The 17,985-nt window shown below is 41.1% G+C and overlaps 1 protein-coding gene across 1 annotated transcript; it reads right to left on the bottom strand.

Annotated features, from left to right (window-relative positions):
* Positions 1–266: 266 nt before the first annotated feature.
* On the bottom strand, positions 267–17,839 carry slc35a3a (solute carrier family 35 member A3a). Its single transcript, XM_046300951.1, has 8 exons — positions 17,485–17,839; positions 16,696–16,908; positions 16,372–16,526; positions 6,670–6,792; positions 6,400–6,574; positions 5,764–5,882; positions 1,597–1,730; positions 267–1,483 (listed from the first exon to the last, which is right to left on the bottom strand). The coding sequence occupies exons 2-8, from the start codon at positions 16,883–16,885 to the stop codon at positions 1,393–1,395; spliced, it is 987 nt and encodes a 328-aa protein (XP_046156907.1). The 5' UTR covers positions 16,886–16,908; positions 17,485–17,839; the 3' UTR covers positions 267–1,392.
* Between the last annotated feature and the right edge of the window lie 146 nt (positions 17,840–17,985).

The raw sequence follows: 17,985 nt of genomic DNA on the forward strand, positions 1-17,985 counted from the left end.
CATCTTTGAATTAATCTGCAAGTGTAATAGTTGTTCCCCTCAGTCCCACATTGCCAGTGTACACACAGCTGCTGCGTATTCATGTTTCGGTGTTGACAGAGGGTCAGTGGAATCAGTTCATCCTCTGAGCTATAGGTCTCATGCACAATATGCACTCAGAAGATGTATTATTGTCAGATATAATAGGGAGAGCATGAGTGTGATTGTGTTTGCATCTCTTGGATCAGAGCACTTGTAGAGTTTCTAAATGACACACTCATCTTTGATGTAGGACACATTTTCTTTATGGATGTGCGTTCCTCATGATTGGTAAATACAGTAACAAAGTCATTCTTACCCGCTTCCCCAAATAACAAATCAAGTGACAAGGAGAGGAAAAGTACAAGGGTCGTTTCACCAATTGGGTGCCTTTTGAGTAGTGTAACTTGGGAAAAAAAGTGTTTGATTTCACATAATTTAACACTCTGTCAAAGACCACATGTTCAACTTAATAAAAACAAAATTTCCCATCTCAAAAATATACTATAGTAAAGGCCAATTAAAGTAACAGGGTTGATGATTTAATCTCAAAAACAGCCATAAATCCCCTTGTGACAGAAAATGGCCAAAAAGAGTAGAACCAGATTTTTTTTACACTATATGGTTTGACAATTAGATGTTCAGTGTTTCTTTATATTTAAAATGAGAATGAAGTTCAGGTAACAGGGTTGACCTTAAAATTTGGGAAAAATGTAAATTAATAACTAATCACATTAAATAAATAATAATCTTTAGAAATACAGTATATACACAAAAGGGCACTTCAATTAACATAAGACTTTTAAAAATGTAATATTGGTGTACCATGTTTACTTAAAATATCAAAGGGGCGCAAAAGGCACACAGTTTGTGGAACGACCCACAAACAGTCTCTACAGCAGTGAGACAGCAACATAGTTCATCAGTATGTCATCAGTAAGTCTGTGGAGTCCAATACATCTGGACTATTGTCACAAGTCATGTGTGAACATTATGGTGTCTTTGTTTACCCATCATCTTCATGATTTAGCTGATGACAGTAACATTAAGACAGGGGAACCACCCCAACTAGTTTTGGCCCAGTGCGGTAAGCTGGCTGACCAGTACAATGCTCAGCTTGGTCATGACTCATGGGTCTATTTCTCATGGGTGTATTTCTCTGTAGTGGTAACCATGGTGAGGAACAGCCTTGTCTGGCTACTTCCTGGTCACATTTCATAGTTGATGCACTTCATGGTGTCAAGAGGCCCATCTCAATGCCACTAGTCTAGAGTCCTTCACTCCACTTCTCTCTTCCTCTCCACTTTCTTCTTCTCATATCTTCTTTTCCTGATCTCTTTTTCGGACCTCCTTTTCCCCCCTCTGCGATGTCCCCTAGGCACGACTGGGGTTGGGGGAGGGCTTGCCCTCGTAGCCATACAGGAAGGTGGCCGTGATGACCAGCACTGCACCCATGAAGAACACACTGGAGAGGACACAAGACAAGACACAGCATTACACGTGTCAGAGACAAACGACATTCAATTAGGTAATTAAAATAACCCGTCTCAAGAGAGAATGTGTGTGTTGCGTGAGAACCTAGTTGGGTCGAAGTCCTGCAGCCAGAAGTAGGAGATGAGTGTTGACAGAATGATGGAGAGAGACGTAGCGAAACCCTTCAGGATGTTGTCTGCATACTTGATGACAGCTGCTATAACCAGCCCTCCTAGTGCCTAGAGCAACACACACCAGATATGGACTGGATGAGCAGTGGGCAAAGGGACACTATAATACTACAAAGCTCACACAATTGGAACGAGATCAAGCAATAGCACCTTAGTCAAGAGGCATGGCAATATTCATTCAACATGATTAAAAGTGCAAGAATTTTCCATTAAAACTGTACAGTCGTGGCCAAAAATGTTGAGAATGACAAATATTAATTTTCAAAGTCTGCTGCCTCAGTTTGTATGATGGCAATTTGCATATACTCAGAATGTTATGAAGAGTGATCAGATGAATTGCAATTAATTGCAAAGTCCCTCTTTGCCATGCAAATGAACTGAATCCCCCAAAATATTTCCACTGCAATTCAACCCTGCCACAAAAGGACCAGCTGACATCATGTCAGTGATTCTCTCGTTAACACAGGTGTGAGTGTTGACGAGGACAAGACTGGAGATCACTCTGTCATGCTGATGGAGTTTGAATAACAGACTGGAAGCTTCAAAAGGAGTGTGGTGCTTGGAATCATTGTTCTTCCTCTGTCAACCATGGTTGCCTGCAAGGGAACACGTACCGTCATCATTGCTATGCACAAAAAGGGCTTCACAGGCAAGGATATTGCTGCCAGTAAGATTGCACATAAATAAACAATTTATCGGATCATAAAGAACTTCAAGGAGAGCGGTTCAATTGTTGTGAAGGATTCAGGGCGCCCAAGAAAGTCCAGCAAGCGCTAGGACCGTTGATTCAGCTACGGGATCGAGGCACCACCAGTAGAGAGCTTGCTCAGGAATGGCAGCAGGCAGGTGTGAGTGCATCTGCATGCACAGTGAGTAGAGGTCGACCGATTAATCGGAATGGCTGATTAATTAGGGCCGATTTCAAGTTTTCATAACAATCTGAAATCTGTATTTTTGGACACCGATTGTGGATGATTTTTTAAACATTTTTATACCTTTATTTAACTGGACAAGTCAGTTAAGAACACATTCTTATTTTCAATGACTGCCTAGGAACGGTGGGTTAACTGCCTTGTTCAGGGGCAGAACAGATTTTTACCTTGTCAGCTCGGGGATTCGATCTTGCAACCTTCCGGTTACTAGTCCAACGCTCTAACCACCTGCCTTACATTGCACTCCACAAGAAGCCTACGTGGCAGGCTGACTACCTGTTACGCGTGTGCAGCAAGAAGCCAAGGTAAATTGCTAGCTGGCATTAAACTTATCTTAAGAAAAAACAAATCAGCCTTAACATAATCACTAGTTAACTACACATGGTTGATGATATTACTATTAATCTAGCGTGTCCTGCGTTGCATATAATCGATGTGGTGCCTGTTGATTTCTTATCGAATCACAGCCTACTTCTCCAAACGGGTGATGATTTAACAAGCTCATTGGCGAAAAAAGCACTGTCGTTGCACCAATGTGTACCTAACCATAAACATCAATGCCTTTCTTTAAAATCAATACACAAGTATATATTTTTAAACCTGCATATTTAGTTAATATTGCCTGTTGACATGACTTTCTTTTAACTAGGGAAATTGTCACTTCTCTTGCGTTCCGTGCAAGCAGTCAGGGTATATGCAGCAGTTTGGGCCGCTTGGCTCATTGTGAACTGTGTGAAGACCATTTATTCCTAACAAAGCCTGTAATTAATTTGCCAGAATTGTACATAATTATGACATAACATTGAAGGTTGTACAATGTAACAGCAATAATTAGACTTAGGGATGCCACCCGTTAGATAAAATATGGAACAGTTCCATATTTCACTGAAAGAATAAACGTTTTTTATTTTTCGAAATGATAGTTTCCGGATTTGACCATATTAATGACCTAAGGCTCGTATTTGTGTGTGTTATGTTATAATTAAGTTTATGATTTGATATTTCATAGAGCAGTCTGAGCGGTGGTAGGCAGAAGCAGGCTCGTAAGCATCCATTCAAACAGCACTTGCGTGCTTTTGTCAGCAGCTCTTCGTTATGCTTCAAGCATTGAGCTGTTTATGACTTCAAGCCTATCAACTCCCGAGATTAGGCTGGTGTAACCGATGTGAAATGGCTAGCTAGTTAGCGGGGTACGCACTAACAGCGTTTCAATCGGTGAAAGCGCTCACTCAGACCTTGAAGTAGTTGTTCCCCTTGCTCTGCAAGGGGTTAGGGTTTCGATGTGTTCCTGGTTCGAGCCCAGGTAGGGGCGAGGAGAGGGACGGAAGCTATACTGTTACACTGGCAATACTAAAGTGCCTATAAAGAACATCCAATAGTCAAAGGTTAATGAAATACAAATGGTATAGAGGGAAATAGTCCTATAATTCCTATAATAACTACACCCTAAAACTTCTTACCTGGGAATACTGAAGACTCATGTTAAAAGGAACCACCAGCTTTCATATGTTCTGAGCAAGGAACTTTTTTACACGGCACATATTGCACTTTTACTTTCTTCTCCAACACTGTTTTTGCATTATTTAAACCAAATTGAACATGTTTCATTATTTATTTGAGGCTAAATTGATTTTATTGATGTATTATATTAAGTTAAAATAAAAGTGTTCATTCAGTATTGTTGTAATTGTCATTATTACAAATAAATAAATAAATAAAAATTAAATCGATATTAGTGTTGAAAAATCATACTTGGTCGACCTCTAACAGTGAGGCGAAGACTTTTGGAGGATGGCCTGATGTCAAGAAAGGCAGCAAAGAAGCCACTTCTCTCCAGGAAAAACACCAGGGACATACTGATATTCTGCAAAAGGTACAGGGATTGGACTGCTGAGGACGGGGTAAAGTCACTTTCTCTGATGAATCCTCTTTCTGATTGTTAGGGACATCCGGAAAAAAGCTTGTCCGGAGAAGACAAGGTGAGCGCTACCATCAGTCCTGTGTCATGCCAACAGTAAAGCATCCTGAGACCATTCATGTGTGGGGTTGCTTCTCAGCCAAGGGAGTGGGCTCACTCACAATTTTGCCTAAGAACACAGCCATGAATAAAGAATGGTACCAACACATCCTCCGAGAGCAACTTCTCCCAACCATCCAGGAACAGTTTGGTGACGAACAATGCCTTTTCCAGTTTGATGGAGCACCTTGCCATAAGGCAAAAGTGATAACTAGGTGGCTCGGGGAACAAAACATCAATATTTTGGGTCCATGGCCAGGAAACTCCCCAGACCTTAATCCCATTGAGAACTTGTGTTCAATCCTCAAGAGGCGAGTGGACAAACAAAAACCCACAAATTCTGAAAAACTGAGCATTTATTATGCAAGAATGGGCTGCCATCAGTCAGGACAGCATGCCAGGGCGGATTGCAGAGGTCTTGAAAAAGAAGGGTCAACACTGCAAATGTTCACTCTTTGCATCAACTTCATGTAATTGTCAATAAAGCTTTTGACACTTATGAAATGTTTGTAATTATACTTCAGTATTCCATAGTAACATCTGAAGACACTGAAGCAGCAAACCTTGTGGAAATTATTATTTGTGTCATTCCCAAAACTTTTGGCCACGACTGGTTCTGACTTTTAAACTTGAAATGTCCATATTCCATGTTACTGAGGGAGAAAGGGGAACGCAGAATGTTTACATTCTGTCAGAACATGTAATTGTTCAGGTATCCTATGGAGAGAAGGGCCACAGTCTGGTACAAGTCAACAGGACAGCCGTGAGTTGGGGAGGAGTGAGGAATTTGGGCCAAGGTCAGGTCAAGCCAGATGAAGTGAGAAAGAACAGGCATCACTAAAGTCCTGTCTAGCAACAGAGATGTATTGGCTGTCCAGATGTGTGAGATGCCTCAGCATAGGACGGTTTAAATACCAGTGCTTGTGTAAATATGTCTTATGCAGCGGTGTGACCCAGTGGGTGAATAAACTTGGTTTGATCTTTACTAGTTGTCTGTGAGTTTTACTCTGTTTATTTAGAATCTAACAACACCATTTCTTCACATTTGTAGCTTGTGAACTAACAGTACATACTGACTACATTTGACCTGCAGCTCACAGGTGAAGTAAAAACAAATAATAGTGAGATGTACCTGCAGAGCCACCACTATCCAGGTGACTGTGTTGTATCCCTGGAACATCCCAGACTCTTGGACCCTCTCCCCATCGTACGCAAACATCCCCATCAGACCAAACACCAGGCCAAACATTCCTACACACAGACAAACAGGTCAGATGATGTGAGGTTGAACTGAATATGAATGATAGGAAAATGGATTTAACGTAACCCTGCCAGCTTTCACCAAAAACAATAACCTGCAGTGATTGACTGAAAAAAACTATGTCTACATCCATAGACATTAATGTTAAAACACTAGTCTCATCCAATGTGTATGAGGATGAATGCAGCATTTTCTCGATGCTGAAACTCTATACAGAAAACTAGCACAAGTTCACACCAGGAAATTAATCACAGGAGAATTAACACGCTTCACATGTTCGGCTGTAAAAAAATAAAAATAAAAAACTCAGCAGGAAGACTCATTTGACACAGAGAAAATGCAGGGTTTCAGTGAGGAGGAAGGAACACTAAGAACTCACTTCAAAGACACAGTACTAGAGCTCTGTCATAAATAATATTTAATTGATAATAACAGAGTAATTCTGGGACGGAAAACTGGAACAAGTGCCCTTACAACCCTAGTAGAGTAGAACCGTTTCATACTGACCCAGTTGGATGTTGCGGACCCAGACACTCTGTTTTGTCTCTTTGAGGATCTTCTCAAAGTAAACACCAGCAAAGCCACTGGAGAAGCAGGCCACCAGCACCGCCGCCACGCCAACAAACTGGGACCCCGCAGACAGCTGCTCCTTCTCAGGGTCCCCAGGGGACTCAGAGGGCCACTAGACATTGGACACACAGAGACATACTGGAGTGTGTAAAATGCAGGTTTGAAAAAAAAAAGGTAGATTGTAAAGGAGTTAAGAGTAGAGTTTACCTGCACAAGTGCAACCCCAGCCATGAGGATGAGCAGGGAGAGCCACTGGTACACACCCAGTCTCCGGCCCAGCATGGACACTGAGAAGAGAGCTGTGGTAAGGATCTTCAACTGGTAGGTCACCTGGTGGAGACAGACAAGGGGAAAACAGGGGACACCATAAAAAATATACTATTCCAGACACTAATACAGTGCCTTCAGAAAGTATTCACACCCCTTGACTTTTTCCACATTGTGTTGTGTTACAGCCTGAACTTACTATTTGTCACTGGCCTACACACAATACCCCATAATGTCAAACAGGAATGTTTTTTTGAAATTGTAACAAATTAATTAAAAATTCAAAGCTGAAAGGAGTCAATAAGTATTCAAACACACTTGTTATGGAGAAGCCTAAAAATTAGTTCAGGAGTAAAGATTTGCTTAACAAGTCACATAAGAAGTTGGATGGACTCACTGTGTGCAATAGTGTTCAACATTATTTTGAATGACTCTGTTTCCCCACACAAAGACAATTATCTGTAAGGTTTCAAACACAGATTCAACCAAAAAGACCAGGTAGGTTTTCCAATACCTCGCAATGAAGGGCACCTATTGGTAGACTGGAAAAAAAAAAAAAAAGCATACATTGAATATCCCTTTGAGCATGGTGAAGTTATTCATTACACATTGGATGGTGTATCAATACACCCAGTCATTACAAGCATACAGGCATCCTTCCTAACTCAGTTGCCAGAGAGGAAGGAAACTCAGGGATTTCACCAGGAGGCCAATGATGACTTTAAAACAGTTAGAGTTTAATGGCAGTGATAGGAGAAAACTGAGGATGGATCAACAACCTTGCAGTTATTCCACAATTCTAATCTAAATGACAGTGAAAATAAGAAACTCTATACAGAATAAAAATATTCCAAAACATGCTTCCTGTTTTCAATAAGGCATTAAAGTAAAACTGCAAAAAATGTGGCAAAGAAATTCACTCTATGTCCTGAAGACAAAGTGGTATATTTGGGGCAAACCCAACTATTTATTTTTTCAAGTATGATGATGGCTTCATCATGTTACAACCTGGTCTCAGAAGATTTCGTATTATTCTGTAAACGTAAATCCGAGATATATCATACTAAATGGAGTATGTTACGTTTCGTATGGTATGTATTCATTTTTGGATGTCCAGCATCCATTTTGTATGATATGTTACAAATTCCAATTTGTAGTGGCTAATGTTTGCTAGTATTATGTATTGTATTATGTTAAAGGATTAAGGTTAGGGGGAAGGGTTAGCTAAAAGGGTTATGGTTAGGGGAAGGGTTAGCGAACATGCTAAGTAGTTGCAAACAATGTTCCCTCTAAAGCAGCACGCAGTAGCCCCGAGTCTGTGGCGCAGAAGAAATATCAGCCCACAGAGAGAAGCACGATACTGAACTTCACTCAACTTTCTAGAGCAGTGGTCACCAACTGGTCGATCACGATCCAGTGGTCGATCTCCAAAGCATTCCTAGTCAATCACCAAAAATGTATGTAAAATACCCAATGATAAAAAGCCTTGTGTTCCTACATCTTTTTATTTAGTCTGGGGATGTTGGCGGTAGGTGCACCCGATTCAGCTGCCCTGCGCACCAGATAGGCAAATTGTTGCCATTTTGAACCATTACACGTGTCTGAAGGTACAAACTCTGCCTTCCCGACGTGCCCGGAGAGCAAATCAAGTGCACCATAGGCCTACCGCTGGCCAGTCGGATGGCTCAGATGACCGTCTCTGCAGTAACTAGCAGGCATAAAAGAAAGCTACAGCAAAGTTGATACTGTGAGATTTTAAAACCATGTCAACGAATACAGCAAAAAGCTACTGTTTTTATGAGTGAGTTCATGTTTAAGTTCTTACTCAGCACTGTCAACACTTTTATAAAAGTGTTAAATACATCCATAAAATGCACATTCTTCCCATTTCCACTGCGCTACAACAAGCACTGCAGCAGTAATACAGTGCATTCGGAAAGTATTCAGACCCCTTTTCTAAATTTTGTTACAGACTTATTCTACAATAGATAAAAATAAAAATAAAAATCTCATCTACACACAAAACAGAAAAAAACAAATACCTTATTTACATATGTATTCAGAAACGTCGCAAGGAGACTGTAAATTGAGCTCAGGTGCATCCTGTTTCCATTGATCATCCTTGAGATGTTTCTACAACTTGATTGGAGTCTACCTGTGGCAAATTCAACTTATTGGACAGGATTTGGAAAGGCACACGCCTGTCTCTATAAGGTCCCACAGTTGACAGTGCATGTCAGATCAAAAACCAAGCCATGAGGTCGAAGGAATTGTCCGTAGAGCTCCGAGACAGGATGGTGTCTAGGCACAGGTCTGGGGAAGGGTACCAAAACATTTCTGCAGCATTGAAGGTCCCAAAGAACACAGTGGCCTCCATCATTCTTAAATGGAAGAAGTTTGGAACCACCAAGACTGTTCCTAGTGCTGGCCGCCCGGCCAAATTGAGGAAATCGGGGGAGAAGGGCCTTGATCAGTGAGATGACCGAGAACCTGATGGTCACTCTGACAGAGCTCCAGAGTTCATTTGTGGAGATGGGAGTACCTTCCTGGAGAACCTTCCAGGAGAACAAACATCTCTGCAGCACTCCACCAATTAGGCCTTTATGGTAGAGTGGCCAGACGGAAGCCACTCCTCAGGAAAAGGCACATGACAGCCCACTTGGAGTTTGCCAAAAGGCACCTAAAGGACTCTCAGACCATGAGAAACAAGATTCTCTGGTCTGATGAAACCAAGATTGAAGTCTTTGGCCTGAATGCCAAGCGTCACGTCTGAAGGAAACTTTGCACCATCCTACAGTGAAGGATTGTAGTGACAGCATCATTCTGTGGGATGTTTTTCAGCAGCAGGGACTGGGAGACTAGTCAGGATTGAGGGAATCTGATAGATAAACAGAGCAAAGTACAGGGAGATCCTTGATGAAAACCTGCTCAGGACCTCAGACTGGGGCAAGACAACGACCCTAAGCACACAGCCAAGACAATGCAAGAGTGGCTTCGGGACAAGTCTGGCTGAGTTGCCCAGCCAGAGCCCAGACTTGAACCCGATCTAACATCTCTGGAGAGACCTGAAAATATCTGTGCAGTAACGCTCCCCATCCAACCTGACAGAGGTTGAGAGAATCTGCAGAGAAGAATGGGACTCTTCCCAAATACAGGGCTATAATTGCTGCCAAAGGTGCTTCAACAAAGTACTGAGTAAAGAGTCTGAACACTAATGTAAAATGTATATTTCTGTTTTTTATTTAATATATTTGCAAAAATGTCTTAACCTGTTTTTGCTTTGTCATTATTGGGTATTCTGTGTAGATTGATGAGGAAAAATAACAATTTAATCCATTTTAGAATAAGGCTGTAACGTACCAAAATGTGGAAAAAGTCAAGGGGTCTGAATACTTTCCGAATGTACTGTAAATGAGTAGGAAAGTCTATAGGCTTACGTTGTTATTATTAGCATCTTGGTTCTTTTTTAATGTCGAGGAATATTTCCCTTTCTCTGTTCATAGGCGTAACATTAATTTGTGCAGGAGGCAGAAATAATGAGATCCGACTTAAGTTTCGCCATCAGCTGAAAGACGGTGTCCCTTTTTGGTAAGGGAGAGCGGAAGGATGTTGAGGCGGCCCCTCAGTCTGCTGCTCTCTCCCATTAGACTGACCATTAGACCAACAAAATACAAATGAAAAGCTTTTTAAATTTTTTTTATGCATGCACACTCAGCTGTGCTTCAAGGAATACAACAACAGATCTATTGCCAATGTGATCATATAACCTACCTCAAACGTCGAAATATAATTTTTAAAAATGGCCCAAACAACAATGCATTGGTAGGGTAATTCAAGCAAAGCCAATATGCGGTGATCATGTATTGGGCCTATAGCTTACTACAACAACCTAATTGTTACAGTACTGTTTGTAATTGGTTAATATTGCATAGGCTAGATCTCGGCCTGCATTTCGACTCAAAAAGTGATCTTGACTCAGAAAACGTTGGTAGCACTTTTGAGCGTTTTCCCTGTTAACACTATCAATTAGACTAGATAACTGTAAGGTTGCAAGATTGGATCCCCTGAGCTGACAAGGTGAAAATCTGCAGCAATTTTCATCGAATAAATGCAATATTAGCCACTTTTAAACGCAACATACCAAAACAAAACTAACAATGCACGAGATTGTTGTAGGCATAATGCATGGGAGTAGGATTCCATATGCATTGACATATTCTACACAGACCAGTGCAGCATAAACAATCAGCACTGCAGTAGCCAAATATGCAAATAGACCATCGTTTATATGGATCTGTGCCATTTACTTTATTTTTTATTTTTACAGGGACAGTGCACATTAATCAACGTTTCAGTAAAAGTGCAGGTTTTAGCCAGCCGGCTAATTTTCAACCGCGGTCCCTGGGCAGGTTATTAAAAACAATTACAATATAGACAATAGCACCATAGACATAGCAACATAGGACAAGCAAGGACAAGCAAGACATAGCATACAGACAGAGCAACATAGAACAAAAAGCAGCAAGACAAAATTCATAAAAGCAACAAAGTGTTTCCACACCTCACAAGCTACAGACAACAGACAACATGGAAAGCGGCAACACACAGCTAGGGACCATGTTCACAAATCTGATTGACCTTTAGCCATGTCTTCAAGCATTTTGTGAAAGTGTGATATGTGGTGCAGTTATGCGTGTCTGATGGCAGTGTATTCCAGACATGGGAAGCTCTCACAGAGAATGCAGATTTACTAAAGGTGCTTTTCCTTAGGGGAACTATACAGTCACCTCTATTGTCAGACCTTTTGGATCTGCTGCCATATGTCTGGGTATTCTGTTTAACAAAAATATTGAGTGGAGGGGGAGCCAGGCCATTAAGGATCTTGAATACAAGACATGCGTCGGTGTATTGCACAAGATTTTCCCAACTCAAGAGCTCATGTTTTCTAAGGATGTGACAATGATGATGGCTATTGGGCTTCCTATCAAGCACTTTGAGAGCCTGTTTGTAGACATACTGAATAGGTTTTAATGTTGTACAGCAAGCTTGGGCCCAACTAGTCAAGCAGTATGTTAAATGGGGGAGTATCATAGATTTGAAGTACAGTTTTGCTACCTCTGTAGTCAAACAATTTCGTATAAATCGGAAATTAGCTAGATTGAATTTAGTTATTTGAATGACCTTTTTCACATGCTTTTTAAAAGAGAGGTTGGAATCAAGTATGATGCCAAGGTACTTAAAATCGGATACCACCTGGAGCTTCTCCCCTGACACATAGACATCTGGCTCAGTAGCATCTGTTGCCCTCTTTGTGAAGAACATGCAAACAGTTTTTTTCACATTGAGATGCAAACACGAGTCACTGAGCCACTTTGTAACCTGGACCATTACAGTAGTGAGTTTGTGTGCAGCTTGTTGTTTGCTCTTTGCATGCACATATATCACTGTATCATCTGCATACATTTGAACTTCAGACCCAGTACAGACAGAAGGCAGATCATTAATGTACAGGCTGAACAGGAGGGGCCCCAGTATTGACCCTTGGGGCACGCCCACATCATAGCTACAAGTGGGCGACAGCTCATTGCTCACTCTGACACACTGAGTTCTGCCTTCAAGTTATGATTTCATCCATCTCAAGGCATCAGGGGAGAAGTTGAACTTGGACAATTTTGTGATGAGAATAATCATGGTTAACAGTATCAAAAGCCTTCCTTAGGTCCAGAAACACAGCCCCAACAGCACCCCTTTTGTCCATCTTGGACTTCACATTTTCCAGAAGAAAGCAGTTGGCCGTTTCTGTGGAGTGTTTCGCTCTGAAGCCAAACTGCATGGAGTGTAATGTGAAGGGGCTGTTGTTGAGGTGGGCAATCAGTTGTTCTGCTACACACTTTTCAACAACCTTTGACATCACAGGTAGTATACTAATGGGCCTGTAGTTACTCACATCAGCAGGGTCGCCTGATTTAAAGATGGCCGTTAATTATGGCCGACTTCCATACCCTTGGAAACACACCGAGACCAATAGATGTGTTGGTGACCTTAGTAATGGGGCCAATGAGTGACTCTTTGTAGTTTTTAAGAAAGGTAGAGTCCATCCCAAACACATCTTTGGCTTTAGAGTTCTTTAGTGAGCTAATCACCTTGTTCACCTTTGACTCAGAAACCTCCCTTATGATGAAGACAGGTTGAGTGTCATTCACTAGCACTGAGCCCAAGAAATCAGTGGAGGGGTTCTGTGTCAGTAACCTGACAGACTCAATAAAGTAGGAATTGAAGGCTGTTGCTATTTCAACTGCATCCTGTGTTAGATTGTTATTCACCATGATTTCTAGTCTTTTTGCAGTGTTACTATGGTCTTTCCCTGTTAACTTTTTTATATTCTCCCATATCAATTTAGAATTTCCCTTTGCTTCACCAATTATGTTAATAAAAAAAGTTTGCCTTGGCCTGTCTGATTTCTTTTATCACCTTATTTCTCAACATGGTAAACCTACGTCTGTCATGCTCTAATTTAGATTTTAGGGCTGTTTTTAGAGCATAATCTCGTTCTTTCATCAATTTCCAGATTTCTCCATTTAGCCAAGGAAGAGTGCTCTTTTGGCCAGGTTTGGATTTGATTTTCTTTAGGAAGCCATTTATTGTAGTCTGGATTGTGGATAGAAAAACCTGACTATCAGCTTCCACATCTGTATAGGACAAGAGATCATTCCAGTTTATTCCCTTAATTGCTTTTTCAAAATAGTTTAATTCACTCTTAGGTATTCTGAGTTGATCCGGCTTTCTGACAGTAGAGAGGTTAAACCTGCTCTTAGACCGTTTTCTGGCTATAAGTGTCAGATTATGATCAGACAGCCCAGTAACCATATTGAATGATTTAGTCACTCTCTCTGGTTTATTACTGAACACCAAATCAATCTGTGTTTTAGAGCAACAAGTCACCCTGGTTGGCCCTTTAACTAGCTGTGTAAGGTCAAAGGTATTAGTGATCCGTTTGAGGGTTTTCCTACAACACTTGTCTTCATAATTAATGTTAAAATCTCCCATTAAGATGACCTCTTTCCCAAAATCACATCTTTGAAAAGCGAGTCAGGTAAAGAGCTATTTTTTTGCCTTAAAGGGGCAGTGTTATATTTTGAGACAGCCTTGAATAAGGTAAGTAACCAATATGCAGTGGGTACCAAAATTTGGCTGATTGTCTGTAATAATGCGTTTTACTTTGTAAAGTGGTTTCTTGCACCAAATTAAAAAAAATATCAGCCTCCTCCTTGTCTGAAGGTCAAGTGGATAAACAGGTTAATGTCAAGTAGAGGTCGACCGATTAATCGGAGTGGCCGATTAATTAGAACCGATTTAAAGTTTTCATAACAATCTGAAATCTGTGTTTTTGGACACCGATTTTGCCGCTTTATTTAATCTTTATTTAACTAGGCAAGTCAGTTAAGAACGCCTTCTTAATTTCAATGACGGCCTAGGAACGGTGGGTTAACTGCCTTGTTCAGGGGCAGAATGACAGATTTTCACCTTGTCAGCTCGGGGGATCCAATCTTGCAACCTTACAGTTAACTAGTCCAACGCAATAACGACCTGCCTCTTGTTGCACTCCACAAGGAGACTGCCTGTTACGCGAATGCAGTAAGACAAGGTAAGTTTCTAGCTAGCATTAAACTTATCTTATAAAAAACAATCAATCATAATCACTAGTTAACTACACATGGTTGATGATATTACTAGATATTATCTAGCGTGTCATGCGTTGCATATAATCTGACTGAGCATACAAGCATCTAAGTATCTGGCTGAGCGGCAGTAGGCAGAAGCAGGCGCGTAAACATTAATTCAAACCGCACTTCCGTGCGTTTTGCATTGTGCTGTTCATGACTTCAAGCATATCAACTCCCGAGATGAGGCTGGTGTAATCGAAGTGAAATGGCTGGCTAGTTAGCGAGTGCTAATAGCGTTTCAAACGTCACTCGCTCGCTCTGAGCCTTGGAGTGGTTGTTTCCCTTGCTCTGCATGGGTAACGCTGCTTCGAGGGTGGCTGTTGTCGTTGTGTTCCTGGTTCGAGCCCAGGGAGGAGCGAGGAGAGGGACGGAAGCTATACTGTTACACTGGCAATACCAAAGTGCCTATAAGAACATCCAATAGTCAAAGGTTAATGAAATACAAACGGTAGAGAGAAATATTCCTATAATAACTACAACCTAAAACGTCTGGGAATATTGAACTCATGTTAAAAGGAACCACCAGCTTTCATATGTTCTCATGTTCTGAGCAAGGAACTTAAACGTTAGCTTTCTTACCTGGCAAATATTGCACTTTTACTTTCTTCTCCAACACTTTGTTTTTGCATTATTTAAACCCAATTGAACATGTTTAATTATTTATTTGAAGCTAAATTGATTTTAGTGATGTATTATATTAAGTTAAAATACGTGTTCATTCAGTATTGTTGTAATTGTCATTATTACAAATAAAAAAAATTGGCAGATTAATCGGTATAGGCTTTTTTTGGTCCTCCAATAATCGGTATCAGCGTTGAAAAATCATAATCATGTTTCTTTCAAATGTCTCATGGAATGTAGGCCTACATTGAACACCACACATTGGCTGCTACTGTAGGCTGAATGATAGAACAGCTATTTCTATGTTAAAATGTTATGAGATGCATTTTTACCATTGCTTTTTATGGTAGGCCAACATTATGATCAAATAGCCACAATAGCATTCTTGGCCACTGTTAAATCTAACTTAAAAGCAGGTACAACCTCTATGCGCTGGAAGTTGCACAGAATTTTCACAACGTTCAAGTTTGCACTCAGCAGACCTGAAATGTACTCAGTGAGGATTTTTTTGGAGGGAATTCAAGCAAAGGGCAATCGAAGCTGTAGCTAAAAAGTAGTAAGTAGTTTAAAAGTTTCTAATTAGCTAAATTGCTAAAGTTGTCAGTTAGTTTTTGCTTTAAGTTAGTGTCTGTCTTATGTAACCATACCAAATGTAACATATCATACTAATTTGACTGTTCTGGATTTACAATTTCTATGTTATGTGTAGTCTATGAGACCAGGCTGCATTTTATGGTTATGCTTGTACTTGGCAAGGATTAGAGAGTTATTTTCAGATAAAAAGAAGTGGGATAGAGCTAAGTACAGGCAAAATACTAGAGGAAAACCTGGTTCAGTCTGTTTTCCAACAGACAATGTGATACAAATTCACCTTTCAGCAGGACAAAAACCTAAAACACAAGAACAACTATACACTGGAGTAGCTTACCAAGACGACATTGAATGTTCCTGAGTGACCTAGTTACAGTTTTGACTTAAATCGTCTTGAGAATCTATCGCAAGACTTGAAAATTACTGTCTAGTAATGATGAACAACTAACTTGATAGACCTTGAATAATATTGTACAATCCAGGAGCTCTTAGAGTCTTACCCAGAAAGAGTCACAGCTATAATCATTGCCAAAGGTGATTCTAACATGTATTGACTCACGGGTGTGAATACTTATGTAAATTAGGTATTTGTGCATTTAATTTTCAATACATTTGTAAAAATGTCTAAAACAGGTTTTCACTTTGTCATTATGGGGCATTGTGTGTAGAGATGGTGAGACAAACACTCCATAACAGGTTGTTCTACCTGGTAGGTGGCAGCATCTAGGTTAGACAGAGCCACGTAGAGCAGGTTGTTCTGTAGGGTGTAGATCCCAGAAGGAATGGCCAGCTTCAGGGTCTCTATAGGTTTGTGGGCTATCTCCTGCCTCAGAATACTGCTCAGAGCCCGAACACTGTAGCCTGTGCCATACAGGAGAGAGGTGTAAATAGAGGGAAACTTAGATACCGTGCTATAACTTGCATAACCCTTCCATGAGTCTTCCTCTAGGCCTAAATTTATACATAAACACAAAGTCTTATTTTCCTATACTGCAGATGGGAAGTAGGCAGCTCTATCCAGACCACTCACTGTGCTCCTTGAAGACGAGCAGCAAACAGGTAATGATCTTCATGAACTCAGCCACCACCACAGCCGAGGAGGCCAGGTAGCGGTGACCGTCCCCCTGCAGGGTGCGGGAGTAGCGCATGGTCAGCACCAGAGAGGTGGTCTGGAACACCAGCACCCCCAGAGACAGGTACTTCAGCCTGGAGGATGCCATGTTGGGGACAGACGGGAGTCAGTCTGCAGGGAGAGGGGACAGTCTTAAAACATTCAAAGGAAGGACCGATGGGCCAAATGGCTGCAACTCTTTTGCTCCTGTGGTCTGGCACTGGAGTAAGCTTCAGTGGCTGTGAAGAAACATTTGCTCACACTGACACTGTAGCCCGGCAGCCAAGCTGGCCTCCTCCTGCTGGCTAACAAACAACAACACACAATCCTCTCTTTGTCCACAAGATCAAGGGCACCAGCAAATGCCATACTGACAGTTTCCATGACCATCAAAAACGAACTACCTTTCATTTGTAGTGTGAGAGGTGCGTTTGGACCTTCTCATGATTGGAGAATCCCTTTCAATGAGGATTAGACAAAACAAGTCAGGCTACATTGAACAAATGACAGAAAGCTAACCATTCAATGATCAACTTAATACTTCAACTTTTAATTCAGTTTGATTACAGTCAAAGCAAGTGACACATTCCAAGAAAGTTGGCTAGCTAGCGCAGGTGTCTAATCATTCATCAACAAGGAAGCAGGCAAGACTAGCTCGAGACTGACCCAATCTCATACAGTTTGATAGTGCAAGACTAGCAGACCTACCTGGTAGCACTGGAAAGCTAGCTAGGTAATACAAAAGCTGTTGAATTTGAGCTGTAATTCTTCAAGCGAGAGCTGTAGCGCTCGCTAATGAGCTCATCTGTCTGTTAGTAGCTAGCCAGGTAACTTATCCACAGTTCAAGTCCTCGCGTCCATTGACCCAGGCTGGCTAACAGCAACGGGATTCTACCATTGCCCCTTCATACCGATGTTGTTGTCCATTATACCGTAATTGTTGTCTGCGTTATGACAGTATTTAGTCTAAAGTTGCAACGACATAGCTAAGTCAAAAGCATTTCGTATTATTTTACTTCCTTGTACGGTATTTTTGCTTCCTCATCTGCTCAGAACACTAAGAACTAACCTTCAGCCCGCTCTCTACTGCCGTCTGCTGGATGGGTGGACCATAGAAATACAATTCATTATATTTCAATCCGGTGGACAGGTTTCTGCTGCAAACTGTGGTGGCATTGTCTGAGTTTTAGAATAATCGGGTCTTTACTA

The sequence above is a fragment of the Oncorhynchus gorbuscha genome, linkage group LG15 (assembly GCF_021184085.1).
Source record: "Oncorhynchus gorbuscha isolate QuinsamMale2020 ecotype Even-year linkage group LG15, OgorEven_v1.0, whole genome shotgun sequence".
In the NCBI taxonomy this organism is placed as follows: domain Eukaryota; kingdom Metazoa; phylum Chordata; class Actinopteri; order Salmoniformes; family Salmonidae; genus Oncorhynchus; species Oncorhynchus gorbuscha.

What these genes read in the sequence shown, in the direction of transcription:
- slc35a3a (XM_046300951.1), bottom strand. Translation starts at nt 16,885, where the DNA reads ATGGCATCCTCCAGGCTGAAGTACCTGTCTCTGGGGGTGCTGGTGTTC. An exon ending in TAGATGCTGCCACCTACCAG is followed by an intron (nt 6,793 to 16,371) that starts GTAGAACAACCT and finishes TGTCTCCACCAG; the next exon opens with GTGACCTACCAGTTGAAGAT. An exon ending in CTGGGGTTGCACTTGTGCAG is followed by an intron (nt 6,575 to 6,669) that starts GTAAACTCTACT and finishes TCCAATGTCTAG; the next exon opens with TGGCCCTCTGAGTCCCCTGG.